General features: G+C 40.9%; 1 protein-coding gene across 1 annotated transcript in view; it reads left to right on the forward strand.

Annotated features, from left to right (window-relative positions):
* The window catches only part of Ywhaq (tyrosine 3-monooxygenase/tryptophan 5-monooxygenase activation protein theta), a 29,108-nt gene extending 12,283 nt beyond the window's left edge, over nucleotides 1–16,825 (forward strand). The window contains exons 3-6 of the mRNA XM_038320762.1: nucleotides 9,374–9,497; nucleotides 11,644–11,807; nucleotides 12,477–12,572; nucleotides 15,738–16,825. Coding sequence (XP_038176690.1) covers nucleotides 9,374–9,497; nucleotides 11,644–11,807; nucleotides 12,477–12,572; nucleotides 15,738–15,797 — 444 coding nt within the window. The 3' untranslated portion in view covers nucleotides 15,798–16,825. The remainder of the gene's footprint in view (nucleotides 1–9,373; nucleotides 9,498–11,643; nucleotides 11,808–12,476; nucleotides 12,573–15,737) is intronic.
* The last annotated feature ends 8,656 nt before the right edge of the window (nucleotides 16,826–25,481 follow it).

Here is a 25,481-nt window from a genome sequence, read left to right on the forward strand (position 1 = left end):
CTGCCTCCCGAGTGCTGTGATTAAAGGGTGTACCAGCACCACCCACCAAGTCTTAGGTTCTTAAGAATTTACTATATGTATACACATATCCCTATTTTACATGCATATATAAAATCTAGACAAATCTTCCAGTTTGATGTATAGCTAAGAGAGAGAAAACAGGTGTTACCATGATGTACTTATGCTTCCTTGTCTGAGGTTTCTAAGTGCAGTCTTCACTTTCTGGAGAAAATTAGTTCTGGAGCTTCAGCAGAAGGCAGGGGATAAAAACCAAAGGAAGCTTTGGGCTGATACTAGCCTTCTGGTTAAGTCAGCTGAGTGCTCTCCAGTCAGAAATAGGAGGAAATGGTAAATGAGATTTGAAAAGTGGAATTTTAGGAAATGAATTATAGCTGTAGCTCAGTTGATAAGAGTGCTCGTCTAACATGTGCGCAGCCTAGGATTTGGTCCCTAGCATCATGTAAACTGGCTGTGGTGGCTCGCACCCCTAGTCTCAGTGCTTGATAGGTAGAAACAGGAGTGCCCCAGATGTCCAGAGTCATTCCTGGCTACATAATCAGTTTGAGAACACTTGTTAGTCTGTCTCAAAACAGTAAAATTAGAATTGAAAGTCCCAGTGGTTGATGTAGATGCCTTAACTAGGAGACAATTAGCCTTTTGGATAGGACTGTCGGTGCATTAAAGGCTAAGTACCAGGTAGTGTTTTATTAACTCATTTAATCTTTACCAACATTTGTGAGGTAGATTGTCAGTAACTGTTCTGTAGATAAAGGGACCGAAGTACAGAACTGTAAAAGTAATTAGGCGGGGAATGGGCACTAATCAGTCGTGTCCATCAGTTATCGCAAGTGAACACCTGTATTTTGGCGCATTAGTCAGGGTTCTCTAAAAGAACAGAACTGATAGAATTAACTTATATTAAAGGAGATTTATTACACTGACCAGATGTGGTCTGGGTACTCCAGCAATGGCTGTCTTCTACTAGAAAGGTCCAGAATCTGGTAGTTGTTTAGTCCATGAGGCAGAACTAGTCTTTGGTGGTCTTTGTTGGAATACTGAAGAAATACTGTGTTTTGGAGTAGTTTTTTCAATATGCTTTCTGCTTTGCTAAATTTCTTTTATCTCTATCTAACTTTAAAGTTTTTGTCTTTTTTTATTCTAAAGAGTTTTGTCTCCCCAACCTCCAAGTTTCCTTTTCTTAAGAGTTTGTTTAGAGGAACTAGTACTGGAGTTAACAGTTACTGTAACCTGTGATGCAAATGTCTGTCCTTGATCTCTGAGTGTGCACCCTCAGCAGGGTTCCCAAGATGGGAAAGCAGACATGCAGAATAAACTCTGGCAATCAGTTAGGCCATAGGTATCATAGCTGCATTGTTCTCCCATCCCTTTCTTTTCTAGTTTTAGTGTATGTGCTACTGAAGCAAGTACCCTGTTGTGGTTTGAGTGAGCATGGCCACCGTGGGCTCATATATTTGAATGCTCAGTTCCTAGTTGGTGTTACTATTTGAGAAGCATTAGGATTGGGCATTCTTTGTTGGAAGAGGTGGGCTTTGCAAAACCCATACCTTTCCCAGTTATATAATCCCACCCCTTTTGCTTGTGGAACAGAAGTAAGCTCCCAGTTACTTCTCCCACTGCCTGCTGCCATATGCTATGACATGATGAACATGGACTTCCCTTCTTAAACTGTAAGCAGTCTTTTTTTTTTTTTATAAGTTGCCTTGGTTATAGTGTCTCATCACAGAACTAGAAAAGTAGCTGAGGCTGGATGACTTCTGCACTGACTTGGGCTGGAGCAAATCTCAGATTAGCTTGACTACCTGGTGCTGGCATCATCTGGCTTTGTATTGGTGCTTGTATGCAAAACCAGAATAGAGGAGGAAGACATGTTAGATTTGAATTGGACCTGCCATTGTGAGATGATTTTTTAAAAAAAATATTTCCTGAGGAGGAAGCAAACAGAATAGGGTGACCATCATTTTCCCTTACAAGTTCTAGAAAAGCACTGTACCTTTCCAGTGACATACCTTATGTGAAGCTAACTCTGTTTCTGTTAACTCCATTTCAGGATGTTGCCAAGGCATGGCTGATACTCATTTGACAAACAAATGTATGCCTGTTAGGCACTGTACTGAATTTTATAAAGGAAAAATACAAAGAAAACATTTGTATTTAGAAGCTCTTCTAAATTAATACTTAAGAATTAACATATATAGGGCTGGATAGATGGCTCAGTGGTTAAGAGCACTGCCTGCTCTTCCAAAGGTCCTGAGTTCAATTCCCAGCAATCACATGGTGGCTCACAGCCATCTGGAATTAGATCTAGTGCCCTCTTCTGTCATGCAGGCATACATGCAGACAGAACACTGTATATATAATAAATTAATGAATCTTAAAAAAAGAATTAACATATATAATAGAGATTTTTAAAAAGTATTTTGTAGAAAAGATTAAACTTTTGGAACTTGAGCCTGTTTGAAACTCTAGGGTGAGATATTGGCTCAGTATTCATTCCACTGAAATAGTTAGATGGCTCAGTGACTCAGCAATTAAGAGCTCTGGCTGCTCTTCCAAAGGTTCTGAGTTCAATTCCCAGCAATCGTAAGGTGGCTCAGAACCATCTGTAATGAGATGTGTTGTCCCCTTGAGGAAGAGACATATGGTCAGTCATCCTCATCAACTTAGACCATGAAACCCAATATGGACAAGTTGGACAAAACCTTCATGTATACGGGCTACCCATGCATGCTTCAGCATTGCCAGGGCATAAATTTGATTTTTGATTGAATTGAGAATATTTTAGTAACTGAAAAAGTTACATAATATGCAGCTGTTACTTAAAAATGAAGAGGGTTGTACATGCTTTACAACTTGACTAGAGAGGTCATTCATGACACTTGGAAAAGTTGGTAGTTAAAGTTACATTCTTTGTAATTCTTAGGACTGCACATCTGGTTACACTGTTTATGGTTTAGATATATGAAAGATAAGATAGTGAAATTTGTATTGTTTTGTCTGTGTTTGTATTAGCTGCCAATTACATGTTAAGATAGTGAAGAAAGCCTTATTAGCTGAAAGGGGGCTATTTGAAAGAACTAATAGGAAAAGGAAGGAGGTGACAGTTAAAAGTGAAAGCTCTGGTAGACACTTTAAAGTTGTGTCCATTTGGGGGGGCATGGATGATGTTAATATATACAGTTGGCTGTCACAGTTACTGTTTGGAAGAACTGCTCTTAAGGGGCTGAAGAGATGACTCAGCATTTAAGAACAATCATTCTTGCTGGCATGTGGAGTTGGCTTCCCAGCACCCATGCCAGAAGCATCACAACCAACTATAGCTCCTACTTTAGGGTTCTGGCGCCCTCTTCTGGCCTCTATAGGTGCCAATACACCTGACACATCATTGATAAAAATTTTTTTAATGTCTCTTAAGTAGTAGATACTGTCAAATGTAATTTTTGATATGTATCAAGTTTTAGTGCCTTTTGTATAAATGTGAAGTGATAAAGCAAGTTTTTTTTTCTTTTAAGTTTTTAAAGATTTAAAAAATTTTGTGGTTTGCCCCCCATGTTTGTGTATGGTATCTGTGCAGGTCTAATGAGGGCATTGGGTTCCCTGGAGTAACAGATAGTTGTGCTGGAACCATGTCTGTGTTAGGAGCCAAACCTGGGTCCTCTGCAAGAGCAATAAGTACTCTTAGCCATGGAGTCATCTCTCCAACCTCTGTGATGAAGCAAGTTTTAAATCCTAAAATAACCCTCGGGAGCTGGGGTGCTATGGACACTGCTATGGTTAAGGGGACCTCGTCAGTACTCCCCAGCACCAGCAAAGACAGAACAGTAAAAGTGTTGATGCCGTATCTACAGGATAATCATGGATTCCTACAAAGCCGAATACTTCTAAGAGTGTAAAGAAATACTATTAGTAATTAATACTGTGATAATAAGCTTAAACTTATAAGCTTAAACAACTACTCTATTTTTTTTTTTGAGGACTACTGCTTTATTGTACTTTGTGGGGGTTTAGTGTGGGCTCTGTGAAGAAATGTTAACCTTGGGGGATATGAGGTAGTAAGGATTTGATGAAATGTTCAGTTGAAGTTTGAGTTCTGACTGGTGTGTGCTATGTGATGTCAGCTGATTGATCATCCAGCTCATGGGATTTGCTTCTATTTCCATGAAAGCTTTTAATTCTTTTTTAATATAAATTATTCTTTGAGATGGTTTAATTTAGCCATTTTGTCTTTGAGCTTGCTGTCTACGTGAGGCTGATGAATTCAACTCTTGATCTTTCTGCCTCACAAGTGCTGGGGTTATAGGTGTGCACTGCCATACCTGGCCTCTTTTTGGTTTTTTTTTTTTTTTTGTTTGAGACAGGGTTTCTCTGCAGCTGTGGAGCCTGTCCTGGAACTAGCTCTTGCAGACCAGGCTGGCCTCGCCTGCCTCTGCCTCCCGAGTGCTGACTCCGCCCAGCCTTATTTTATTCTTTTGTTTTATTACAAGGTGTATGGGGTGTGTTGGGAGTCGGGAGGGGTGCCCTCAGGCCAGAAGAGGCATTGGTTTCCCTGGAACTGGAGTCACAGGCAGTTGTGAGTCCCCTGATGTGGGATCTGAATTTGGACCCCCTGGGAGAGAGTAGCCAGTACTCTTCTGAGCCATTTCTCCAGTCTAATAGTCTAATTTCTAAAGCTCAAGCTCATATTTCCACAATAATATGGTTATTCTGTCTGTATGATTATTTAAAAGTAAACCTCTCACTTGTTTTGTCTTTTTCTTAGATATGCTTGCATCTTCTGACATATTCTTGTTTTTATTAAATGAGAAATAAGATATTCTCTAGTATATCTTAAAGATTGAACTTGTTAGTGGTGTGTTTATTAGTGGATTTTAGTGACGTGGCAGGAAACTGGAAAATGTGTGAACATTTCCTTGTTTAAGTTTTCCTTGTTTTTCAAGGTTCCTCTTCAGATTCCTGCTCTGTATTCTGTATGAAGTGTATGTTCTGTAGTTAAGAGCAGTATATCTGACTTCTGAAGGAAGTGAGGATAAAGTTTATTTTGATGAGTGCTATGAAACATTACCACTGAAGGCAAGTGGATTGTTTTGTAAAACTGTTTAAGTGATGGCAAAACTGTGATATGCAGAAGGGGCTACCTATATGAGTTAGTAGTGGGGTTTGTTTTTTCTTTCTAGAAGGAATAAGAAGAAACATTACTGATCTGTGTTTGCACCGGTGCTGTTTCTTGACAGACTTATTTCTTAGTTTATAATTTTTGTAGTATTATGTTCCTGATATTCCCATTTTGTTTTTTTGAGAGTAAATTACTTACACCCTTTCCTTGAGCTTTTATTTTTTGATCTAGAGCAGTGGTTCTCAACCTATGGGGTCTTAACCCCCAGGAGGGTCAAATATCAGATGTTCTTCATATCAGATAATTTATAATGACTCATAACAGTAGCAGAATTAATTTTGAAGTAGCAATGAAATAATTTTATGGTTGGGGTCACCACAGCAGGAGGAACTGTATAAAAGAGTCACAGCATTAGGAAGGTTGAGAACCATTGATGTAGGGTGTTCTCACCGTCTTGTAGTTGTGTGTAGTGCAATGACATCTTACAGCTCTCTAATTTGCTTTCTATACCCTCAGTCAAGTAACACTGCCAGTGCTACAGGGAGCCCAGTGCGAGTCCTCCAAACCTCCCAGGATCTTGTAGTTTACTGGTTAAAATAAAAAATAATGCATGGAAGTAGTTGTGGTGGCTCATGCCTATAATCCTTAACTCTGGAGGCTTAGACAGAAGGAGTCTGTGCTCAATATCAGAATTAGCTACATAGTGTGACTCTCAAAATAGTTACTATTAGTAATAGGAAAACTTGGTTTTGTTTTCGAGACAGGGTTTCTCTATGTAGCCTTGGCTGTCCTAGAACTTGCTCTGTAGTCACACTCACAGAGCTGTGCCTGCCTCTGCTTCCCAAGTGCTGGGATTAAAGGTGTGCACCACAATACCACCATGCCTGTCTTGTTGTTTGTTTTTTAAAGATTTATTTTCTGGAGCTAGAGAGATGGCTCAGAGGTTAAGATCACTGGCTGCTCTTAGAGTTCAATTTCCAGCAACCACATGGTGGCTCACAGCCATCTGTAATGAGATCTGGTGCCCTCTTCTGGCCTGCAGACAGAACACTGTCTACTACATAATAAATCTTTTTCTAAAAACAATTTATTTTCTCTCTTTGTGTGGGGGGTTTGCCTACATGTATATATGTGTGCCATTTGCGTGGCTGGTACCACAGAGGTCGGAAAAGGACATCAGATCCTCTGGATTGGAAGGTTATGAGCCGCCATCTGGGTGCTAGGAATTGAACCCAGGTTCTCTGCAAGAGCAACAGTGCTCTCAACCACTGGGCCATCTCTACAGCCCCATGTCAAGGGTTTTTGTTTGTTTGTTTTTTAAGATTTTTACATGCTTTCCCTCCTGTTTATTTCCATTAAGCTGTCTCATGTGGTGGTTGCATTTTGTTAGGGGCATTTTTCCAGACTTTCCAATTTGCATCATAGTTAACACTTTATAGCTCGTTAATAGATAGTATATTGGTTTTTTTTTTTTTTGAGAATGCAAACGAACTTCTGGTCTTTGCTCAGCTTCTCTAACTGAACTGAGGCAGATGAACTGGTCAATTTTCTGAGCTCTTAGCATGATGCTATTCTAGGCTTTGACTTCTTTTGATTGGTTTTATTCCCAGAGAACATCTATTATGTGTTCACATATTTTATGAGAATTAATTTTTAAATTACTTACTATCAAGTAAAATGGGTAGTCTGAAGAGATGTGCTATTGCTCAACTTTGACTATTTTTAGTCAGCACCAACACTTAAGTTCAGGTCATTGGTTTCAGTGAAGATGCCATTATATGAAACCAGGGATATAAAAGACGTAGCCAAGTCAGGTATGGTGACATAATACCTATGATCCCTTGGGCACTAGAACAGAGCTAGAGTACATAAGGAAACGCTGTCTCTAAATAAATGTTAGATCAGTAAGTAAATAAACAATGCAGCCATGTTTTAAAATAGACTTAGCAGTGGAGGGTTGTGTGGTCTAGTAGATGAGCTCCTGTCTACATAGCATGTGCGTCAGTTTGCGCCCCCCCCCAACCGCACAACTCCAATAAAGCTAATAGTTTACATCCAGTTGACATAAAAGTTGCTCTCAAATTGCTATATACATGTCTAAGTCTAGTCTGCAGACCGTGTACTTCTCTTTCTTTGGGTAGACACTTGTCTGCAGAGGACCCTGAATGTGTCATTCTGAGCCACAGTACTGTCTGTATTGTTCTTCCTCATTTGTGCTCCCTCCTTTTTTTTAAATTGTTTTGTCTTAGTGCATTTTCACCTATGCTTCCCTTTCTTTTTAGTTGGGGGGGGTTCTTACTGTGTTTGTGTGTGTATTGTTATGTGCACGTGAGTGAAGGCGTCCCTCAAGTTCAGAAGCATTGGGTCTCCCTGGAGCTAGAGTTACAGACAGTTCTAAACTGCTTGTGTGCTGGGAACTGAACTCTGGTCCTATGCAAGAGCAGTATGCATGCTTTTAACCACTGAGCCATCCCTTCATGTGTATCCCCCTTCCCCCAGGAGCATTTATGTCTTCTTCAGTGACCCAGTAAACTTCACTAGGGTTTCTTACAAGAGCTTAGGTACATTACTGGTAGGTACAGCACTAAAAAAAGTATCTCTCCCCTAGTAGCCATTAACTACTTACAGATCCTTAGAGAGAACGGAGCTTTATGAGCCCCTCCTCCAATTACTGTTAATTTGCTTATAAATTCTTAGAAAAGGATGAGGCCTCATGAGTCCCTTCCTTATCACAAGATACTGATGGGGCAAATACAGTTGTATGCCTGAAAGACAGTGTCTCACAACACTTCACCCTATCCTCTGGTTCCTGTCTTCTCTCTCCTCTGTCATGTTCCCTGAGCCTTGGAGTGAGTGATGTGTAGATTCCTGTTTAGAGATGAACATTTAACTCATTATTCTCAGCACTTTGACCAGTTTTGATTCTCTGTCAAGGAGGATAGCGATACTACTGTATGGAGATAAAAGTAATTATTTAGAAGACACTTTGACAGGCACATCATGTCCTTTAAACAAAACAATTGTAGCCTCCGCACTAGAATCCATGACTTCCCCAGGTACAAGATATGGGCCAGGTTTATGGCACCAGATGATATGACTTCCCTCCTGTGGAGCTGGACTGGATCCTAAACAGAAGGTGTTTAGAATACTGGTTATGTTGGTTACCCCCATAGCAGACTTGGCACTATAGCTCCAGTGGGACTTCTTGTCCTGCTGTCCAATGGTATAGCGGGCAGGAAGTAAAACCAAATAATGCTGTTGGGCGACAGTTCTCCACCAGCAGCCTTTATAGTCTTTCTAGCACTGTGAGAACTGGAAAGCAGGGAAGACAGTTCGTGCCTTGTTCCCGTTTGATTGCTCTAGCCCTGTTTGCTAGTTTGGTTCTGTTGCTTTGATAAAACACTGATCAAAACCGTTCAAGGGGAGGAAAGGGTTTCTTTCAGCTTACAACTTCCAGGTCACACTCCATTACTGAGAAAGCAGGGCAGGAGGCTGAAGGCAGGAAGTGAAGCAGAGACTGTGGAGGAACACTATGTTTATTGGCTTATTCTACTTAGGGTTGGCAGTGCCCCTACTGAGCTGTCATTAAGCAAGAAAATTGCCCCCACAGACTTGCCTACAGTCCAGTCTGTTGGAGGCATTTTCTCAATTGAGGCTCTCTTCCCAATTAAGTACATCCTGCAACTAGCGCATGTATTGTTATCCAACAATAGTTTCTTACTCTAGTTCTGATGGCAACCAGTTCCAGTAGCAATTGTTTGTATTTTTGGAAGCTACAGGGGTTTGTTTACCTGACCAACAACTTGTAGAGAGGTATCCTGGTTGTGGTTCTGGAGTTTTTATGTAGTAACATGGTTTCTGAGAGCAGTTTTATCCATTCATACAAGGTGCCTCTTTAAACTTTTTTTTTTTTTTTTTTTTTTTTAGAAAAAATAAGCTAAGTATCAGGTGTTTATTTCAGACTTTTTTATGTATTTAGTCGAGTAGATGGCACATAAGTGGGTATCAGTAAATATTGGGCAAATGGCTTACTAAAAGGACAAGCTTTTGCTAATGACAGTGTTTGGCATATGTATTTTTTTACTATAAACCGTGGGCAAGGTCTCCCAGGGAAGCTAGTACAACAACTTGACCTAGTTGTAAGAACATGCTTGAGGTTTAGATTGCAATGATAGTCAGGAATATACTGTTTTTGTTTGTAATCGAATGGCTTTTCATTAGTGCTTGATTTATTTCTTTTAGGAATTGTTGGATAAATATTTAATAGCCAATGCAACTAATCCAGAGAGTAAGGTCTTCTATCTGAAGATGAAGGGAGATTATTTCCGGTATCTTGCTGAAGTAGCATGTGGCGATGATCGAAAACGTAAGTATATTTGACCTGTGGATAAATGCAGAATATATAAAAAGAAGTGGGGTTGGGTAGTCACTTGTCACTTTGACAAATATCTAAGAACAAACAGCTTAAAGGAGAGATTTATTCTGACTTAAATGGTTTCAGTCCATGGTTCACTGATTCCGTTAATGTGGACCCTGAGTAGGCCAGTCTTGAGAGGATGTGATGGAACAGAGCTGCTCACCTCGGTGCAGCCTTGAAGCAAGGGGGTTAGGAGATCTAGAGACACTGTATAGCTTTTCAGGATACTTCCTAGTTTCTGTCACCTTCCAGTAATGCCAGCCATCAGAAGACTGATCCATGGATTTGGTCAGCACCCTCAGGATGTAGTCCTTAAAAACCACACAAACTCACAGCCCTATCTTTAACACATGTGTCTTAGAGAACATTTCACATTCAAACCATGACAGGATAAATGGGGACATTTAGGACAATTAGTCTGTATGTAGTTTTTGAGCTCTTTGCAACTATAAAACAATTATAGGTCTTGTCTCAGTGGATGGTCCCACACCCATGCCCACATGGCAGCACAATTAGACTCAGGGTTACTAATAACAAGGAAAGAGGAAATGAAGTTGTGGGGATGAGGAGGGCACTAGGAAGACTTGGAGAGTGTGTGGTGGGTGGAGAATAAACATGGTATTTACATTTTGCAGATTTATTTTTATTTTCTGTGCATGCATATTTTTTCTGGATGTGTATCTGTACCTGTGAGTGCCTAGTACCCTCGGAGGTCCCAGAACTAGAGTTTATAGGTTGTGGGATGGGAATTGAACCTGGGTCTTTTGGAAGAACTACCAGTGCTCTTAGCCACTGAGTCATTTCTCTAGCCCTTTCAAAGAATACATAAACAGTATTTAAAAAATTAATGCTGGCTCACTGAAAAGGCATATTTTTCAGAAAAAAACTTTAATTTTGATGAAAAAATTAATGCTGGGTGTGGTGGTACACATCCTTAGTCTCAGCACTCGGGAGGCAAAGGCAGGTGGATCTCTGAGTTCAAGGCCAGCCTGGTCTGCAGAATGAGTTCCAGGACAGCCAAGACTCTTTAGAAAGATGCTGTCTCAAGAAAATATCAAGAAAATTGAATGTTGCTTTATGTTCCCCAAAATGAAAATACACCAGGAGGCTGGAGCAGGAGGATTGTTCTTTAGGTCAACCTGGACTACATAGTGAGACCCTGCCTCAAAAAAAAAACCAAAAAAGTACTATTAAAATTAGGCTCATGGGGGAGCTCTAATTATACTTTGACATTGCAAGCAGGTTAACCTTTTATGCTGTGAAATTTTGCTTATTGTACTTTTAGCTCCATAATTCTTTATATACACTTAAAACAATTGTTCTATATTTTTTCATAAAGTTTATGTAGAACATAGGAACAGGATTTGTATATTATGTGTAGTGTGTTGTTGTTTTTACTGGGTTTTAAACCCCCAGGGCTTCATATATGATAGGCAAAGGCTCTACTGCTGAAAGTAACTATATCCCCAGTTATTTTTTAAATTTTGATAATTGTTATTTTGCTGGGAATTTAACTTAGGGCTTCATACATGCTAGCTAGGCAAGTGCCCTGCTACTGAGCTATGTTCCTAATCTCACTTGAAATTTTGAGACAGGGTTTCATTAAGTTGCTAGGCAAGCCTTGAACTCACTGTGTAGTTCAGGAAGGCCATGAAACTTCTGATCTCTTGTTTTACCTTCTCAAATAGCTAGGAGTACAGGCCTGTTACACCAGGCTCACCTTACACATTGCATTCTTAGGGGGCCACAGCATTGTTGCTTAATTGATTTTTTTTGTAGTGTATGTGCGTGCAGGTGTGTGCACCTGAATGCTACAGCACACGTGTGGAGATCGGAGGACAACTTCTACCATATAGGTTCCAGGGATCAAACTCTTGTCAAGCTTGGTGGCAAGCACCTATCTTGCTGGTCCTGATGGGTTTTATTTAAATATACTGGAGCTATGATGACTCAGAATGGCTCAGCTGCTATATATATATATATATATATATATATATATATATATATATATATATATGTTAAAGTTGTTAGAATGCTATATATTGGATAGATATTTTTGCTGTTGTGTTTTAATTTTTTTTTCTTCAACTCACAGAAACGATAGATAATTCCCAAGGAGCCTACCAAGAGGCATTTGATATAAGCAAGAAAGAGATGCAGCCTACACATCCAATTCGCCTGGGTCTGGCCCTTAACTTTTCTGTATTTTACTATGAGATCCTTAATAATCCAGAGCTTGCCTGCACACTGGCTAAAACGGTAAGGTCTGTGGGGATTATACCTCTTTGGCGGAGGGTATTTGAGATACTAAGTATATTAATTTTTAAATATTTGGATGCTCAGGGAGGCTATTTCTTTGGCAATGTGTTTTCTTTTTTTATTGCTGTCTTGCCTACTTCCTCCCCCTTTAAACACCATGTTCTCACTGTCATGTCTGACTGAAGAGCATGGAAGCAAAGTGGTCAAAGAAGTGTAACTTTAGGAGGAAGCATCACATTCTAGAAAGGAGTGCCTACCGAGTTGGAGCACTAGAAATCTGTATTCCTCTGCCCCACAATATCTCAGGGTTATGCTAGCTCTTGTAAGAATTGTGTCAAGTATTGCTAATATACTGAGTGTCTTGTGAAAGAACAAAGATACACGTTTCTATGAGTATTTACAGCAGGTTTCAGGTTATACAAATTCTTTTTCTTTTCTTTCTTTTTTAAAAAAAGAGCAAGTATAGATTTTAGTGAGGAAAGAACTCCCTCAGATTAGAGGGAATTTAAGTGAGGAACCCTCACAAAAATCTTAATCCAGGATTCTAAGGTAGTACTTCTTAGTTAGTGTTACCTATACCACAGTGTGACTGTACACACAGTTGCATTTGCAGAATGACCAGCTTCTGTCACTGAAGGTATTGCTCACTGTGAATATTAACTTTACCAGGCTTTTGATGAGGCCATCGCAGAGCTTGATACACTGAATGAAGACTCCTACAAAGACAGCACCCTCATCATGCAGTTGCTTAGAGACAACTTAACAGTGAGTGTTTCCAGAAACAGCATAACTTTATTTTGATCTTCCTGTCTTTGGGGGGAGGGGCAGTTATAGAAGAAGTAGAGTGTTTTTAAAGCTTGGAGAAAGATCTCCATGGTGATGAGGTATTTATTTTATCAGACCTTCCTGGAAAAGGTACTGTGCTTGTAGGAACATAGTGTTATTATTCTTTGACTTGGTTGAACATGTTGATAACAGTTAATGTAGAGAGCTTGTGTAATTTTAGTATTTCCTTTCTCTAGGTAAATTAGGTGTAGCAAATATAGGGTTTCTATAGGTGTTGCAATCTTCTAAAATCACATGAAACAGCTTGTTCTAATCAAAGTTTACTTGGTAAGGCTAGAGAGAACATTGATTGCTCTTCCAGAGGGCCTAGGTTCAAGTCTCAATATATACATAGTGGTTCACAATGGACTAACTCCAGTTCTAAAGAACCCGGCCCTCTTCTGATCTCCATGGGCACTATACACACATGGTGTGCAGGCAGAACACCTATACCTATAAAGATTTTAAAATTTTTTAAAGGTTGCTTTGTGAGTTATGTACATTTGAATATTTGATAGTAGGTCTCCCAGTTTGCATTCTATTGCAGTGATAAAACACCATGACCAAAAAGCATTTGGGAAGGAAAGGGTTTGTCTCAGCTTAGAGTTTATAGTCTGTCGTAGGGGGCAGTCAGGGCAGGAGATCAAGACAGGAATCTGGAACCAGGAGCTGAAGCAGAGGCCATGGAGGAGAGCTGTTTGCTGATTTGTTCTCATGCTTTCTTTTATAAACCAGAAACACATTCGCAGGGGTGGTGTTTCCCATAGCAGAGTGAGGCCCTCTCAATCATTAAAAGATGTCCCCAAGTCAGGTGATGATGGTGCACACCTTTAACCCCAGCACTTGGGATACAGAGGCAGAATGAGTTCCAGGACAGCCTGGGCGACACAGAGAATCCCTGTCTCAAAAAAGATGTGCCTACAGACATGCCTACAAGCCAATCTGATTGAGGTATTATTCTCTCAATGACAAAGTGCCTGGGATTAAACAACTTTAAAAGAAGGAAACATTGGGGGGCTGGAGAGATTGCTCAGTGGTTAAGAGTACTGACTGCTCTTCCAGAGGTCCTGAGTTCAAGTCCCAGCAACCACATGGTGGCTCACAACCATTTGTAATGAGATCTGGCGCCCTCTTCTGGCGTGCGGGCATACATGGAGGCAGAATGTTGTATACATAATAAATAAATCTTTTTTTTTTTAAAAAAGGAAGGAAACATTTCATTTGATTCTTGAGTTTAAAGGTTTCAGTCCATAGTAGCTTGGCCATGTTGTGTTGAACAGCTTAATGGGGACATGAGTGGTGAGCCACAGGGAAGAGACCTGTATCAATCATAGTGTCCTCTTCAAGGGCACTCCCACAATGACCCCAACTTTCTCTAGCTTGGTACCTCTTCTAAAAAATTCTACTACTCTCTTCAAAGCCACAGTAACCATATGGGCCTTTGGGTACATTTTAGACCCAAATTATAGCAGAATGATTGAAAAAGGTAAAGCTTGAAATTAAATTAAATTGTTTTGTATTTTCAAGTAAATTTCATGGAGTGATATCTTAGACTTAAGAGAAGGGAACAGAGGGAATGATGCCTTTTAGTGTGAATGCAGTTTTCCTAGCCCCTGATTGTGGTGCTGCAGCTTTTACTAGGGAGGATTATTGTTAGAGTGTTTTATAAAGCTCCACATCTGTTCAGTTCTCCTGGACAGATGATGTGTCCACTGAGAAGGGAATCAGGAAAGCACTGGACATTCTTAGTTGTCAGCAAAGCCTGCAGCCCTGTGGGACAGAGGAGTGATCCACACACGTCTGCTTCTGTGGACTGATTGCATATTCCTCCCGTGGACTCAGGACGAGCTGTCTTTTAACTGGTTTGGTTTCGTCCTCTCTTTAAGGAGTAATTTTTCAGGGGATTTTAATTCTGTTTATCATAGTATCTTAATAGTAATTTAAGGTAATCTAAAAGCCTTGTTTTTCTAAAGTTGCAAGTAGCATCCTGGTGTTGTTGATCTGATAAAATCTATTTTGGGAACTGATTGCAGTTAGTATTGACTGTTGACTTCTTTCCATCCTTAATTAGAGCGATCTTAGAGTACTCTAGGTTTAGTATTCAGTTAGTACACATGTATGCGTGCTATGTCTCTAGCTTCACCACTCAGTCCTGTTTGAATTGCTGTCAGTGCAAAGTATACTTGCTGCTTTTTCTGTTAGTCCTTCATATACTTGGAAACAACAAAACCATGATTTTCTCCTTGTATGCTTTATTACCCTCATAAATTGCTTTTTTATTTTTGGGACAAGAGTTTCTCTGTATAACTTTGACTGTCCTGTAACTCACTCTATAGACCAGGGTGGCCTCGAACTTGGATGGAAATCCACCTTTCTCTGCCTTTTGAGCTCTGAGAATAAAGATGTGTGCCACCAACACCTGGTTATACATTCTGTTTAAATATTGTTTTCAAGGAAAGCATTTCACTACTGAGAATGGAGAATATGAGATTCTCAGCATTTCCCTTGTGTATTCTGTAATTACAATTCTATTACTTAACTACTAGTGTGGTGTGGGACACTGTCTCAGTTTGCTCTCTGCTGCTGTATAAAGCTCATGACCATGGGCTGGAGAGATGGCTCAGAGGTTAAGCGCACTGGCTGCTCTTCCAGAAGTCCTGAGTTCAATTTCCAGCAACCACATGGTGGTTCATAACCATCTGAGATGAAATCTGGTGCCCTCTTCTGGTGTGCAGTCATACATGCAGACAGAATGCTGTATATATAATAAATAAATGAATTTTTTAAAAAAGCTCATGACCAAAGCAGCGTGGGGAGGAGAAGGATGTATATTTGGTTCTCACTTCATGTCATAGTCCATCCTTGAGGGAAGTCAGAGCAGGAACCCAAGGAGGAACATGTAGGTGGTGGTGCTGCCCACAATACACATGTATGTATGTATACGGTTTTGTAAATGTCTCGTTAGGCTGTGTTTTGAAGGGGTGATGGTGTTCAGTTTTGAGGAAGGATTGTTATGATCATCCTCTATTGCTTAAAGGGTTGACTTATTTCAAGGGACTTAAAGAAGATGGAAGTAATATCACTGTTTCTTTTTTTCTTCTGTAGTTATGGACATCGGACAGTGCAGGAGAAGAATGTGATGCAGCGGAGGGGGCCGAAAACTAAAGGCATCCAGGGTGCTGTCCTTCGTCCCCTCAAGAAAACCTTTTTACATCTCCATTCCTTATTTCACTTGGATTTCCTCTAGCAAGGAAGCCTATTCATGTGTATGGGATCAACTGTTTATAGTCTTTTCACACTGCAGCTTTGGGAAAACTCCATCCCCTGATTTGTGTTGTCTCGGCCTTCCTGGTGTGCAGTTACTGCTGTAGAAAAGTATCAATAGCTTCATTACATATATACACGAGTAACTCCAGACACTTGTGTAGAGGACTGACAGTACATTGGGTATTTAAGTAATCTGAACCAGTTCTGCAAGTGGCTGTGTTTTGTATTACTGTGAAGATATGGAAATGTAGTGCATTACAATTTAAGGTAATTGTAATAATAACTCCCCGATTTCTACATTCCCTCTCTGACCCTTCTTTGGGGGTTAATCCTTTCAGAAGCAACTTTTCCGTACTCTTACTGCATATTCCTTTTTTTAGTAGGAATCCAGAAGTGTTGGGTTGAATGGGAAAGCTCTTAATGCATCCAGTCTTTGGGGGGTCACAGATTGAAATGTCTCCTATGTCACATACTCTGGAGGTTACGTCTGTCTGTGACAACAGGGAGTTTCCTTTATGCATTCTTCATTTGCTGCTGTTTGAGTTGACAACTTCCTTCCCAATAAAAATTCACTTCACCTCCTGCCTTCGTAGCTCTGGTATTCACTTTACCTTGTAATAGAAGTAGCATGTTGCTGCCAGAATACAAGCATTGCTTTGGGCAAATTAAAATGCATGTCCTTTCTTAATACACTAGAAAGGGGAAATAAAGTACACAAGTCCAAGTCTAAACGTCAGTACTTTTCCATGCAGATCTGTGCACATGTGAGAGGGTGTCCAGTTTGTCCAGTGATTGTTCTTTAGAGGGTCGGATCCACAATATTGTGTTTGCTAATCATTGACTGTAGTCCCAAAAAAGCCTTGTGAAATGTTATGCCCTATGTAACAGCAGAGTAACATAAAATAAAACTACATTTTATAAAACCATTTATTATGGCTTTGTAACAGTTGGATACCCATATTTTAAAAAACAGATGCATTTACTACCTTTTGAAGTTTATTACTATTTCTCTTCATGTAAAATGTAGTTAGTATAAACATGTATTTCTGCATTGTGGTACACTTGTGGGGTGCCTGACACTGTAAAATTGGACTTTATTTCTCCAGGTCATCTCATGGGTCATCTCCTCAGATGTGAGTGATAATCTGGTTAGGTGTCATGTGGAATAAAGTGGACATTTGAACACTAGAAAAGCTACTCATGTGCCTATGAGTGCTTTGGCTGGTGTTCGAGTTGTTAGTGCGGGATTCTGGTTTCCAGTTAGTCCACTCTAAGCATTCTGTCTACCACTTGGACATTCAAAATCATGTTGATTTTATATCATTAGTGATTTCCTTTTAACCTGTATTAGTTTGAGAAATAATTTTTCAAGGCAACATAATTTGAAAAATTACATTAGAGGTTTATCCTCTTATTTTCTAAAACATGAATGTGGGGGAAAAGCTCCATTTACAGTTGCTATATGCTTCCTCTCTGGCTTTCTTTCTCTTCCATTTCTCTTGACTCTTCCTTTCCTTAGAACTTTGTACATGCTAGAATGTCTCCCACTTGGGTACAAGCCTTACTGGTAGCTTGTTGAGAAGAATCAATAAGGCTATATGTTTTATCCATAGTGCTGCAAAAAGTAAAAATAGCGCAGAAAGAAAAACAAAACAGTTAATGGAAGTTTGTTTTCCTGAATTTAAGTCTGTAGGATACTGCTTTTTTAGGCACAGATACTTGAGTGAAGATGAGAATGGTGTGCACTGAGAGCCTGACGTGTTGAGCAGTCAGGTGATGGGTTGCTGGGTGACCTCTCTGTATTCAGTCTTACATTTGAATGTCTTATTTCAAGGTTGGAAAGGCAGCTCAGATCTTAAAAGTGCTTGCTGCTTTTTCAGAGGGTTATGGTTTGATCTCCAGAACTCCTACTCTGAGCGGAGGAGATACACACAGAGAACATTAAATTAATTTCTGAAAAGAAAGAATGCCTTCTCCATTTAGGAGAAGTTAATACCTAAAGTCCTGATAACTTCAACCTTCTGGTTTCTGGGCCTTTCAGCATTAGACAGAAAAACGACATCTTTCCTCAGGGGGAGGTGGAAGTAAGTAAGGGTTTAGAGTTACTGGAGGCTGTAGAGCCATGTTTGAAGGTGTTCTTTTTCTAATTTTTATTTCCAGGGATTGGACCCAGGGCCCCATGCTCCTAGGCATCATTTGTGGTATACTCAGCCCTTGAACTTGCAATTTTTGAAATTTCTTTCCAAGGCTGCATGTGGTGGCTCACTCCTTTAATCCCAGCACTCAGGAGACAGAGGCAGGTGGATCTCTTGAGTTTGAGACAGCCTGGTCTACAAAGCAAGTTCCAGGATAGGCTTCAAAGCTACACAGAGAAATCCTGTCTCAAAAAAATGGAATAGCAGTGGATCTTTCTGGGACAACTTCATATATAGCTAACTGAAACTTTAGTCTGCTGCTGTTTCCTAGTAGAGGGGGTTGTAAGTAGGCGTCCCCTTCCTGTGGACTAGAAGTAGATACTACTTGCAAAAATCCCTGCTAACCTTGTGTAATCTTTCTTCACCATCCTACTCAGTAATGTGAGCTTTTAAAGGATAGCAGGCTGAGGCATTACTAGGGTTTTGTTTTTCCTTTCTTTCCATCTGGAATTAGTATTCAGTGTGCTTCTGCTATTTCATGTCGATGGAAGTATTTGTCCTGCCCGGTCCTACAGCCATTCATTCCTCCCCCAAAACACACAGAAGCTTATATTATAAACTGTTTGGCCTCTTAGTTCAGGCTTATTACTAACTAGGTCTTTGAACTTAAGTAAACTTCTTACCTATGTTTAGCCACGTGGCTTAGTACCTTTTCTTAGTGAGATATTTTCAGCTTGCTTCCTCTGGCTGGTGACTGTGTCTCTCTGCTTTTCCTCTTCCCAGAATTCTCCTAATCTGGTCACCCCACCTGTACTTCCTTCCTGGTTACTGGCCAGTCAGCGTTTTATTAAACCAATATGAGTGACAAATCTTTACAGTGTACAAGCACATTCTCCCACAGCAATTTCATCCCTGTGGGTCTTTCCACAAAGGTCCTTCATTTAAGCCATTCTCCTGATCATTTTTTCCCCAGATTTCTGGACCCTGTCGGGAATCTTGGAATATTGGTTTACTGGTAGAATAGAGGCAGCTGGCAACACCACAACTTTAAACTAGGAAAATAAATAGGGTGAGGTTAGTAACCTTTTTTGAAATTAGACTCTAGTGTAAGATGATTTGATGGAGAGATGAACAGCCTCGAAGTCAAGCCGTCTGGCCTCCACATGTACTCACTAGTGTTAGTGCTCAGGGACTGCGTGTCAGAACTGTGGTCCACACAACTTCACAGTTGTCGCCATGGTCTGAGTTCCACTTTTTTGGCTATAAAAGGTGCACAGTCTACTCTGTGAGCTACTGCATCAAAGAATTTCGAGGTGTGTAGGGGATTGTGGGTACTAGAAGGGAAGGGGTAACAGGTTGAGCATGGTAGTAAGCACCTATAATTCCAGCTAGCTACTCAAGTAGAGACAGGAAGACCCTTTCTCAGCCAGGTATGGTGGCACACATCTACAATCTCAGTACTTTGGAGGTTCTAAGACTAGCCTGGGTTACATGAGACCCTCCTGTTTTTAAGAAAATTCTGCTCAAAATAAAAGGGCTGGTGGTAAAGCTCAGTGGTTTCTTAGCATGCAAAGGTATATCAGGTCAGCCTAAATTGGAGGGTTAATAAAGTGAAATTGTCTACTATACTAAGCAGACCCATTCTCCTACATTGTCAAGGACACAGACACACAAAAATGACTAACTTGGGAATGAAAGGCTTAAAAAACTATTAAGCAGTTATGTTGCTTCTAATTAGTGTCCTCTGATGGAAAACCAGGAGAAATTTCTGTTGCTAAGTTAGAAAACACCAAGACCCAGAGAAGAAATGCCTTCGTTTCTCTTTGGTCAAGAGTTTACTTGCCTGATCTGTTAGCACAGAGCTGTAAATACCATTACCTGGAAGGCTCAGACTGAGTTGCACAGATTATTGATTTCAAGTGGGGAGGGGTATCCACTGTTGCAGCTATTGTAGTAATGGAAGTAATTTCAAGTCTTCCCCCATTAATTAGATTTTTAAAAGTAGCTTTATGTACATTGGTGTCTTGCCCTCATTCATGTTTTTGTGAGGTATCAGATTCCCTGGAACTGTAAACAGTTGTGAGCAGCCATGTGGGTGCTACCAGAACCCTGACCCTTCGGAAGAGCAGCCAGTGCTCTTAACTCCTGAGCCATCTCTTGCCCCCAACTAATGAGTTTTTATCTGTATATCTGTCTATACACACATATATGTATGTGTTAAATACTACATAGTCTCCATGGAGAGCGTAACTCCATATCTATATAGCTAATATGTGTAGTAACCACTTACCTGAACATCCTAAGCTATAAGATGCTGTTCAAGGCTCTCATCTAAGAGCTATGTATGTTGAGCTGGGCATGTGGTACATGTTTATGGTCCTAGCACTTGGGAGGCAAAGGTAGGTGGTTTGAAGCCAATCTGGTATATGTAAGGAGGTCCAGGACAGCCAGGGGTACAGACTACCCTGTTTTTTTTTTTTATTTTAAATATTTATTTATTTATTACATATACAATATTCTGTCTGTGTGTATGACCGCAGACCAGAAGAGGGCACCAGACCCCATTACAGATGGTTGTGAGCCACCATGTGGTTGACTGGGAATTGAACTCAAGACCTTTGGAAGAGCAGGCAATGCTCTTAACCTCTGAGCTATCTCTCCAGCCCCGACTACCCTGTTTTTTAAAACAACAAAACAGTTATATGTATTGGGTACCAGCTAAAAGCTCATAGATAAATGAGCTTTTATCATATGCCTATATCCCTACAGCTGGGAGGCAAAGATCATGAAAGTGATTCCAGCCTGGGTTATACCATGAGATACTATCTGAAGAGCAGATGTTGATAAGAATCTATCTGAGAAACTGCTTAAATTAGATGATAAAAGATTGATTTTACCATCTTTGTAGACTGCCAAGTTTCATCAGAGACTTCAAAACTAGGCAATAGAAATTTGTGTGGGGGTGGTATTTTGTCTGTGTGTACACCTGTACACAATGTGCATGCCTTGCACATGCAGGCCAGAAGAGGGTGTCAGATCCTATGGGACTGGAGTTTATGTAGTTGTTAGCAGTGATGTGGGTGTTGGGATGAACACAAGTCCTCTGGAAGAGCAGCCAGTGATCTTAACTGCTGAGCCATTTCTCCAGCCTATCTGACAGGTTTTCTTTTCAGTTTATAAATAGGAAGTTGGCAAGAAAAAGGTAGGCTGTAAACCCTGGGCCTTTCTTAAGTGCCTGTTTTCATCATTCCCTCCCATTTCTGGTTAAAATATAATAAACTCTGGGCACAGTCTGGAGGAGGAAATGAATTGTGCTGGACTTCTGAGGAAGCTCACTTGCCTTTGTGAAGTGGATGGAAAACGCTCCATTTAGTTAGAGGAAGAGTGGTTCAACTAACTGCTTTGGGGGCAAAACTTAAAAGCCTGACATATGCATCTTAATGAGGTGCACATTGATTAGTCTTCCTTAAGATAGGTGACATTTCATACCTCACTTAGGCCATCCCCCTCCCAAGGCCTATCTCAAGGGCATATACTTCTCTACCTAAGAGCTCTTGACTATAAAAGCATGACTTCTCTCATGTCTCCCAAAATAGATCTCAGTAGACTTCTGCATTAAGTGCTTGACTTGAGTGACCTGTCACTGAGATGGTAGAGATGACCTTCCAGCTGTTCTTTTATATTCTAAAATGTCAACAAATTGGCTGGCAGTGGTAGCACATGCCTTTAATCCCAGCACTAGGGAGGTAGAGGCCAGTCTGGTCTACAAGAACTAGTTCCAGAACAACTAGGACTGTTACACAGAGAAACCCTGTCTCAAAACCTTCCCCCTAAAAAAAAAAGTCAAAGAATTGTAGTGATGAGGTGCAGGCAGGCCTGCTTTTCATCCCGTCCGGCTCCCACACTGCTAGCTTTACACCCGAAATAACAACACACAAACTATTGATAGAGGAGTGTCTATGTGTTACTTTCATTATTAATAAAGATACTGCCTTGGCCCTTTAAGAGACAAAAAATTAGGTAGGCGGAGTAGACAGAACAGAATTGTGGGAAAAAGGAAGCAGAGTGGGGGAGACGCTTCAGGCATTCGCCATAGTGAGTCTCCATGCTGCTCCTCTCCGAGATGGACGCAGGTTAAGATCTCTCCTGGTAAGCCACACCTCGTGGTGCTACCCAGATTACTAAATATGGGTTAAAGGAAGATGTGAGAATTAACCAATAAGAGGCTACAGATAATGGGCCAGGCAGTGTTTAAAAGAATACAGTTTCCGTGTAATTATTTTGGGTAAAGCTAGCCGGGTAGCGGGACACAGCCCGCCGCTTCCATCTACAAACTATATTCATTTAAACACTGCCTGGCCCATTTTCATCCTCTTTCTCACATCTTGACTAAGCCATATCTAATAATCTGTGTAACACCACGAGTGGTGTCTTACCGGGAAAGATTCAGCATGTCTGACCTGGCGGCTGGCTTCATGGCATCTGTCTTTGAGGAGAGGCACGGCAGTCTGGCTCAGAGAGGAGAGGCGGGGCAATTGTCTGAGCCATCTACCTCACTTCCTTTTTCCTGTTCTGTCTACTCCACCTATCTAAATCTTGCCCTATCAAAAAGCCAAGGCAGTTTGTTTATTAGCCAATGAGAATCCTCCATCAAAGAATGACCAAATACCAAGGACTGCACCATATTCAAGTAATGAGCCAATGGTCCAGTCCTTAATGAACTTGCCTGACCTATATTCCTAGGTAAGACAGTAAGTAGATGGTAGTATCTACCCACGGTGACTATGTTTTGGTTTCCTAGCGTGGCCAGTAGGTCTAAAGTAAGCACCATACTGCACGGATCACCCAGGATCAGAATTTGGGCTTTTCTCTGTGGCACATGCACAGTCCGAATACACATTGAATGCCTTGCCTAATCTAGACCCTAAATGCTTCCTGAGCAAATCTTGGTCAGTTCTGGTGATAGGTCCCATGTCAGCTATGATGTGAATGTTCCTCTTTGATCAGGGAGTCCACAGCGTCAGATGCTCCCTGATCCTGTCCTTAGGGGTAAATCGGTCTTGACACAATGGATGGTCTAGCCTGCCGGTAGCCAGGGATCTGCACTTAAACTGTAATCAAGTTATTGAGTATTAAAGTGGGAGGAACACTACTCCTTTGGCTCCAAATTAACATCTATTTAACATCTGATAGATGTAAAAGCCACTTCCAGATTCTGGTCTATTTTTGCAGGGCCTTTTACCTAAAACTTCCTGTTTTTCTTGTTGTTACTGTCTTTGCATGTGGTTAGCTCACATCTTAAGACAGATGAAAGGCATTCTGCCAATGGGCAGAATGGGATGGAAGAAGGGGAAGGACAGACAACAGCTACTTGACAGTAGCCTTGGGCCAAGAGAAAGTAAATTGCTGGGCAACAATTGGTGACAACTGGACTGACTTACAGATTTTATTGTATTCCTTCAAGCAAAAATGGGACTAGTGGAAGGACAACTAAATCCCAAGAGACTTAGCCTTAGCCTCAGAAGTTGTGAGAAACAATTTCTGCTGTTTTTGGCATCATCCTGTCAGAATGGCTTTGATGGCCCAAATATTTGCATCATAGTAACATGGCTCTTCTGCCTATGCATATAAGCAGGCTAGATGTGGGAAACACAGCATTGATTAGTGTCCTGGGCTGCTGTAAAACAGACTTTCACAGTTCATTTAGACTAATGCTGCTCTGTTTTTCTTTCTGATTTCTGGGTATGAGTGCTCTGTTTTTGTGTATGTCTGAGCACCATGTGTGCCTGGTGCCCGTGGAGACCAGTAGAGGGCATCAGATCCTCTGGACCTGGAATTAGAGTTGTGAACTGCCATGTGGGTGTGTTGGGAACCCGACTCCTTCAAGAACTCTGAGCCATCTCTCCAGACCCCGATTTCTTAGTTTTGTGCGGCCAATCAGTTCAAGTCAAGACTTGGTCACTTTAGACCTTAAGTAATTTCAACCAAGCTCCTTGCCATTTATTCTCTTCATTTATACTCTTATGTTTAGTTTCTCATGTGGTCCAGTTACTCAGAGCTGCCAAGGGAACAGGCATTTCAGCAGGGGGAGATATAAAATGAGAGGAGAGGTTTCGTCTGAAGTGGCCCAGCCTTGGTAGAAGTAAGACTTCTAGTGGCTGGCTGCTTTGTTTTTCTGGTTTTCAGGTTGATCCTCAATATCTGTCTGGGTTTTTATTATTGGTGCTACAGTCATTTCATTCACTCACTGTCCCTTAGGTCAGTTCCTGAAGCCATGCAGGGCACTGCCGTTCTCTTCCGCATGCATGCGCTGTGTACGTACACAAATGTTATACCAGCTATTTCACTAGGTTTTATCCTGGAGATTGGTTCTCCGGTTATCCAGGATGGCCTCAAACTCCCCTTGTCACCAAGCATGACCTTGTTCTTCCTGCTTTCCCTTCCCAGATGCTGGAACTATAGGCTTTTGCCACCAGGCCTGGTGAAAGTGGGATGGTTTGTGGTGCCTGCACCACCTGGAACCGTGATCGGGCAAGAGTCTTGGGATTAAAAAACATAGAGACATGGGTGACCCTTGAAACAAGAATGACAATTTTATTGTGTTCCAAAGCAGCTTATATAATGCTTTCCTTGACTAATAGCCACACCCTAGCTCTTGGGATTTTTCAGCTGCAAACCCACCAGAAACCACTTCCTTGTTATCAGGAACTTATGATGGGTCTCCTGTTCAGAGCAGCTGCAGCATAGGAAAACAAGTTGTTTACTCTGGCAGGCAAGGGGTCATAGAAAGTTTGGGATCTGAGGGTCTGCAGTCCCCAACAATGGCGCTTAAATTCAGGGCTTCATGTATGCTAGGCAAGCACCAAGCTATATCTTCAGCTCTCCTTCTGGGGGTAAATAACACTGCAGAAGCAAGGATGTGGTATCTAACAACCACAAATACTTAAACTGACTTGCAGTCTATTCCTGAATAATTTATTTCATAGAGTGGAATCAGTAGATTTCAAGCAATCTTTTACTTGTTCTCTCTTTTTTTTTTTTTTTTTTTTTTTTTTTTTGGTTTTTCGAGACAGGGTTTCTCTGTGGCTTTGGAGCCTGTCCTGGAACTAGCTCTTGTAGACCAGGCTGGTCTCGAACTCACAGAGATCCGCCTGCCTCTGCCTCCCGAGTGCTGGGATTAAAGGCGTGCGCCACCACCGCCCGGCTCATTTTTTTTTTTTTTGAGTCAGGGTTTTTCTGTGTAGCCCTGGCTGCCTTGAACTCAGGGATCCTCCTTTTTCTGCCTCTCGACTGCTGGGATGAAAAGCTCTCACGGTTAAGAACCTCCTTTATTAAATCTTGAAGCTATTTCAGATGTTAAGATGAAGCCACAACACAACATGGTAATGGCTGTATAGCAAATTGTTCCTAAGTAGGATAATAAAACAGTAAATCTTTTTAAAATTTA

This window comes from Arvicola amphibius, chromosome 2 (genome assembly GCF_903992535.2).
Source record: "Arvicola amphibius chromosome 2, mArvAmp1.2, whole genome shotgun sequence".
Taxonomy (NCBI): domain Eukaryota; kingdom Metazoa; phylum Chordata; class Mammalia; order Rodentia; family Cricetidae; genus Arvicola; species Arvicola amphibius.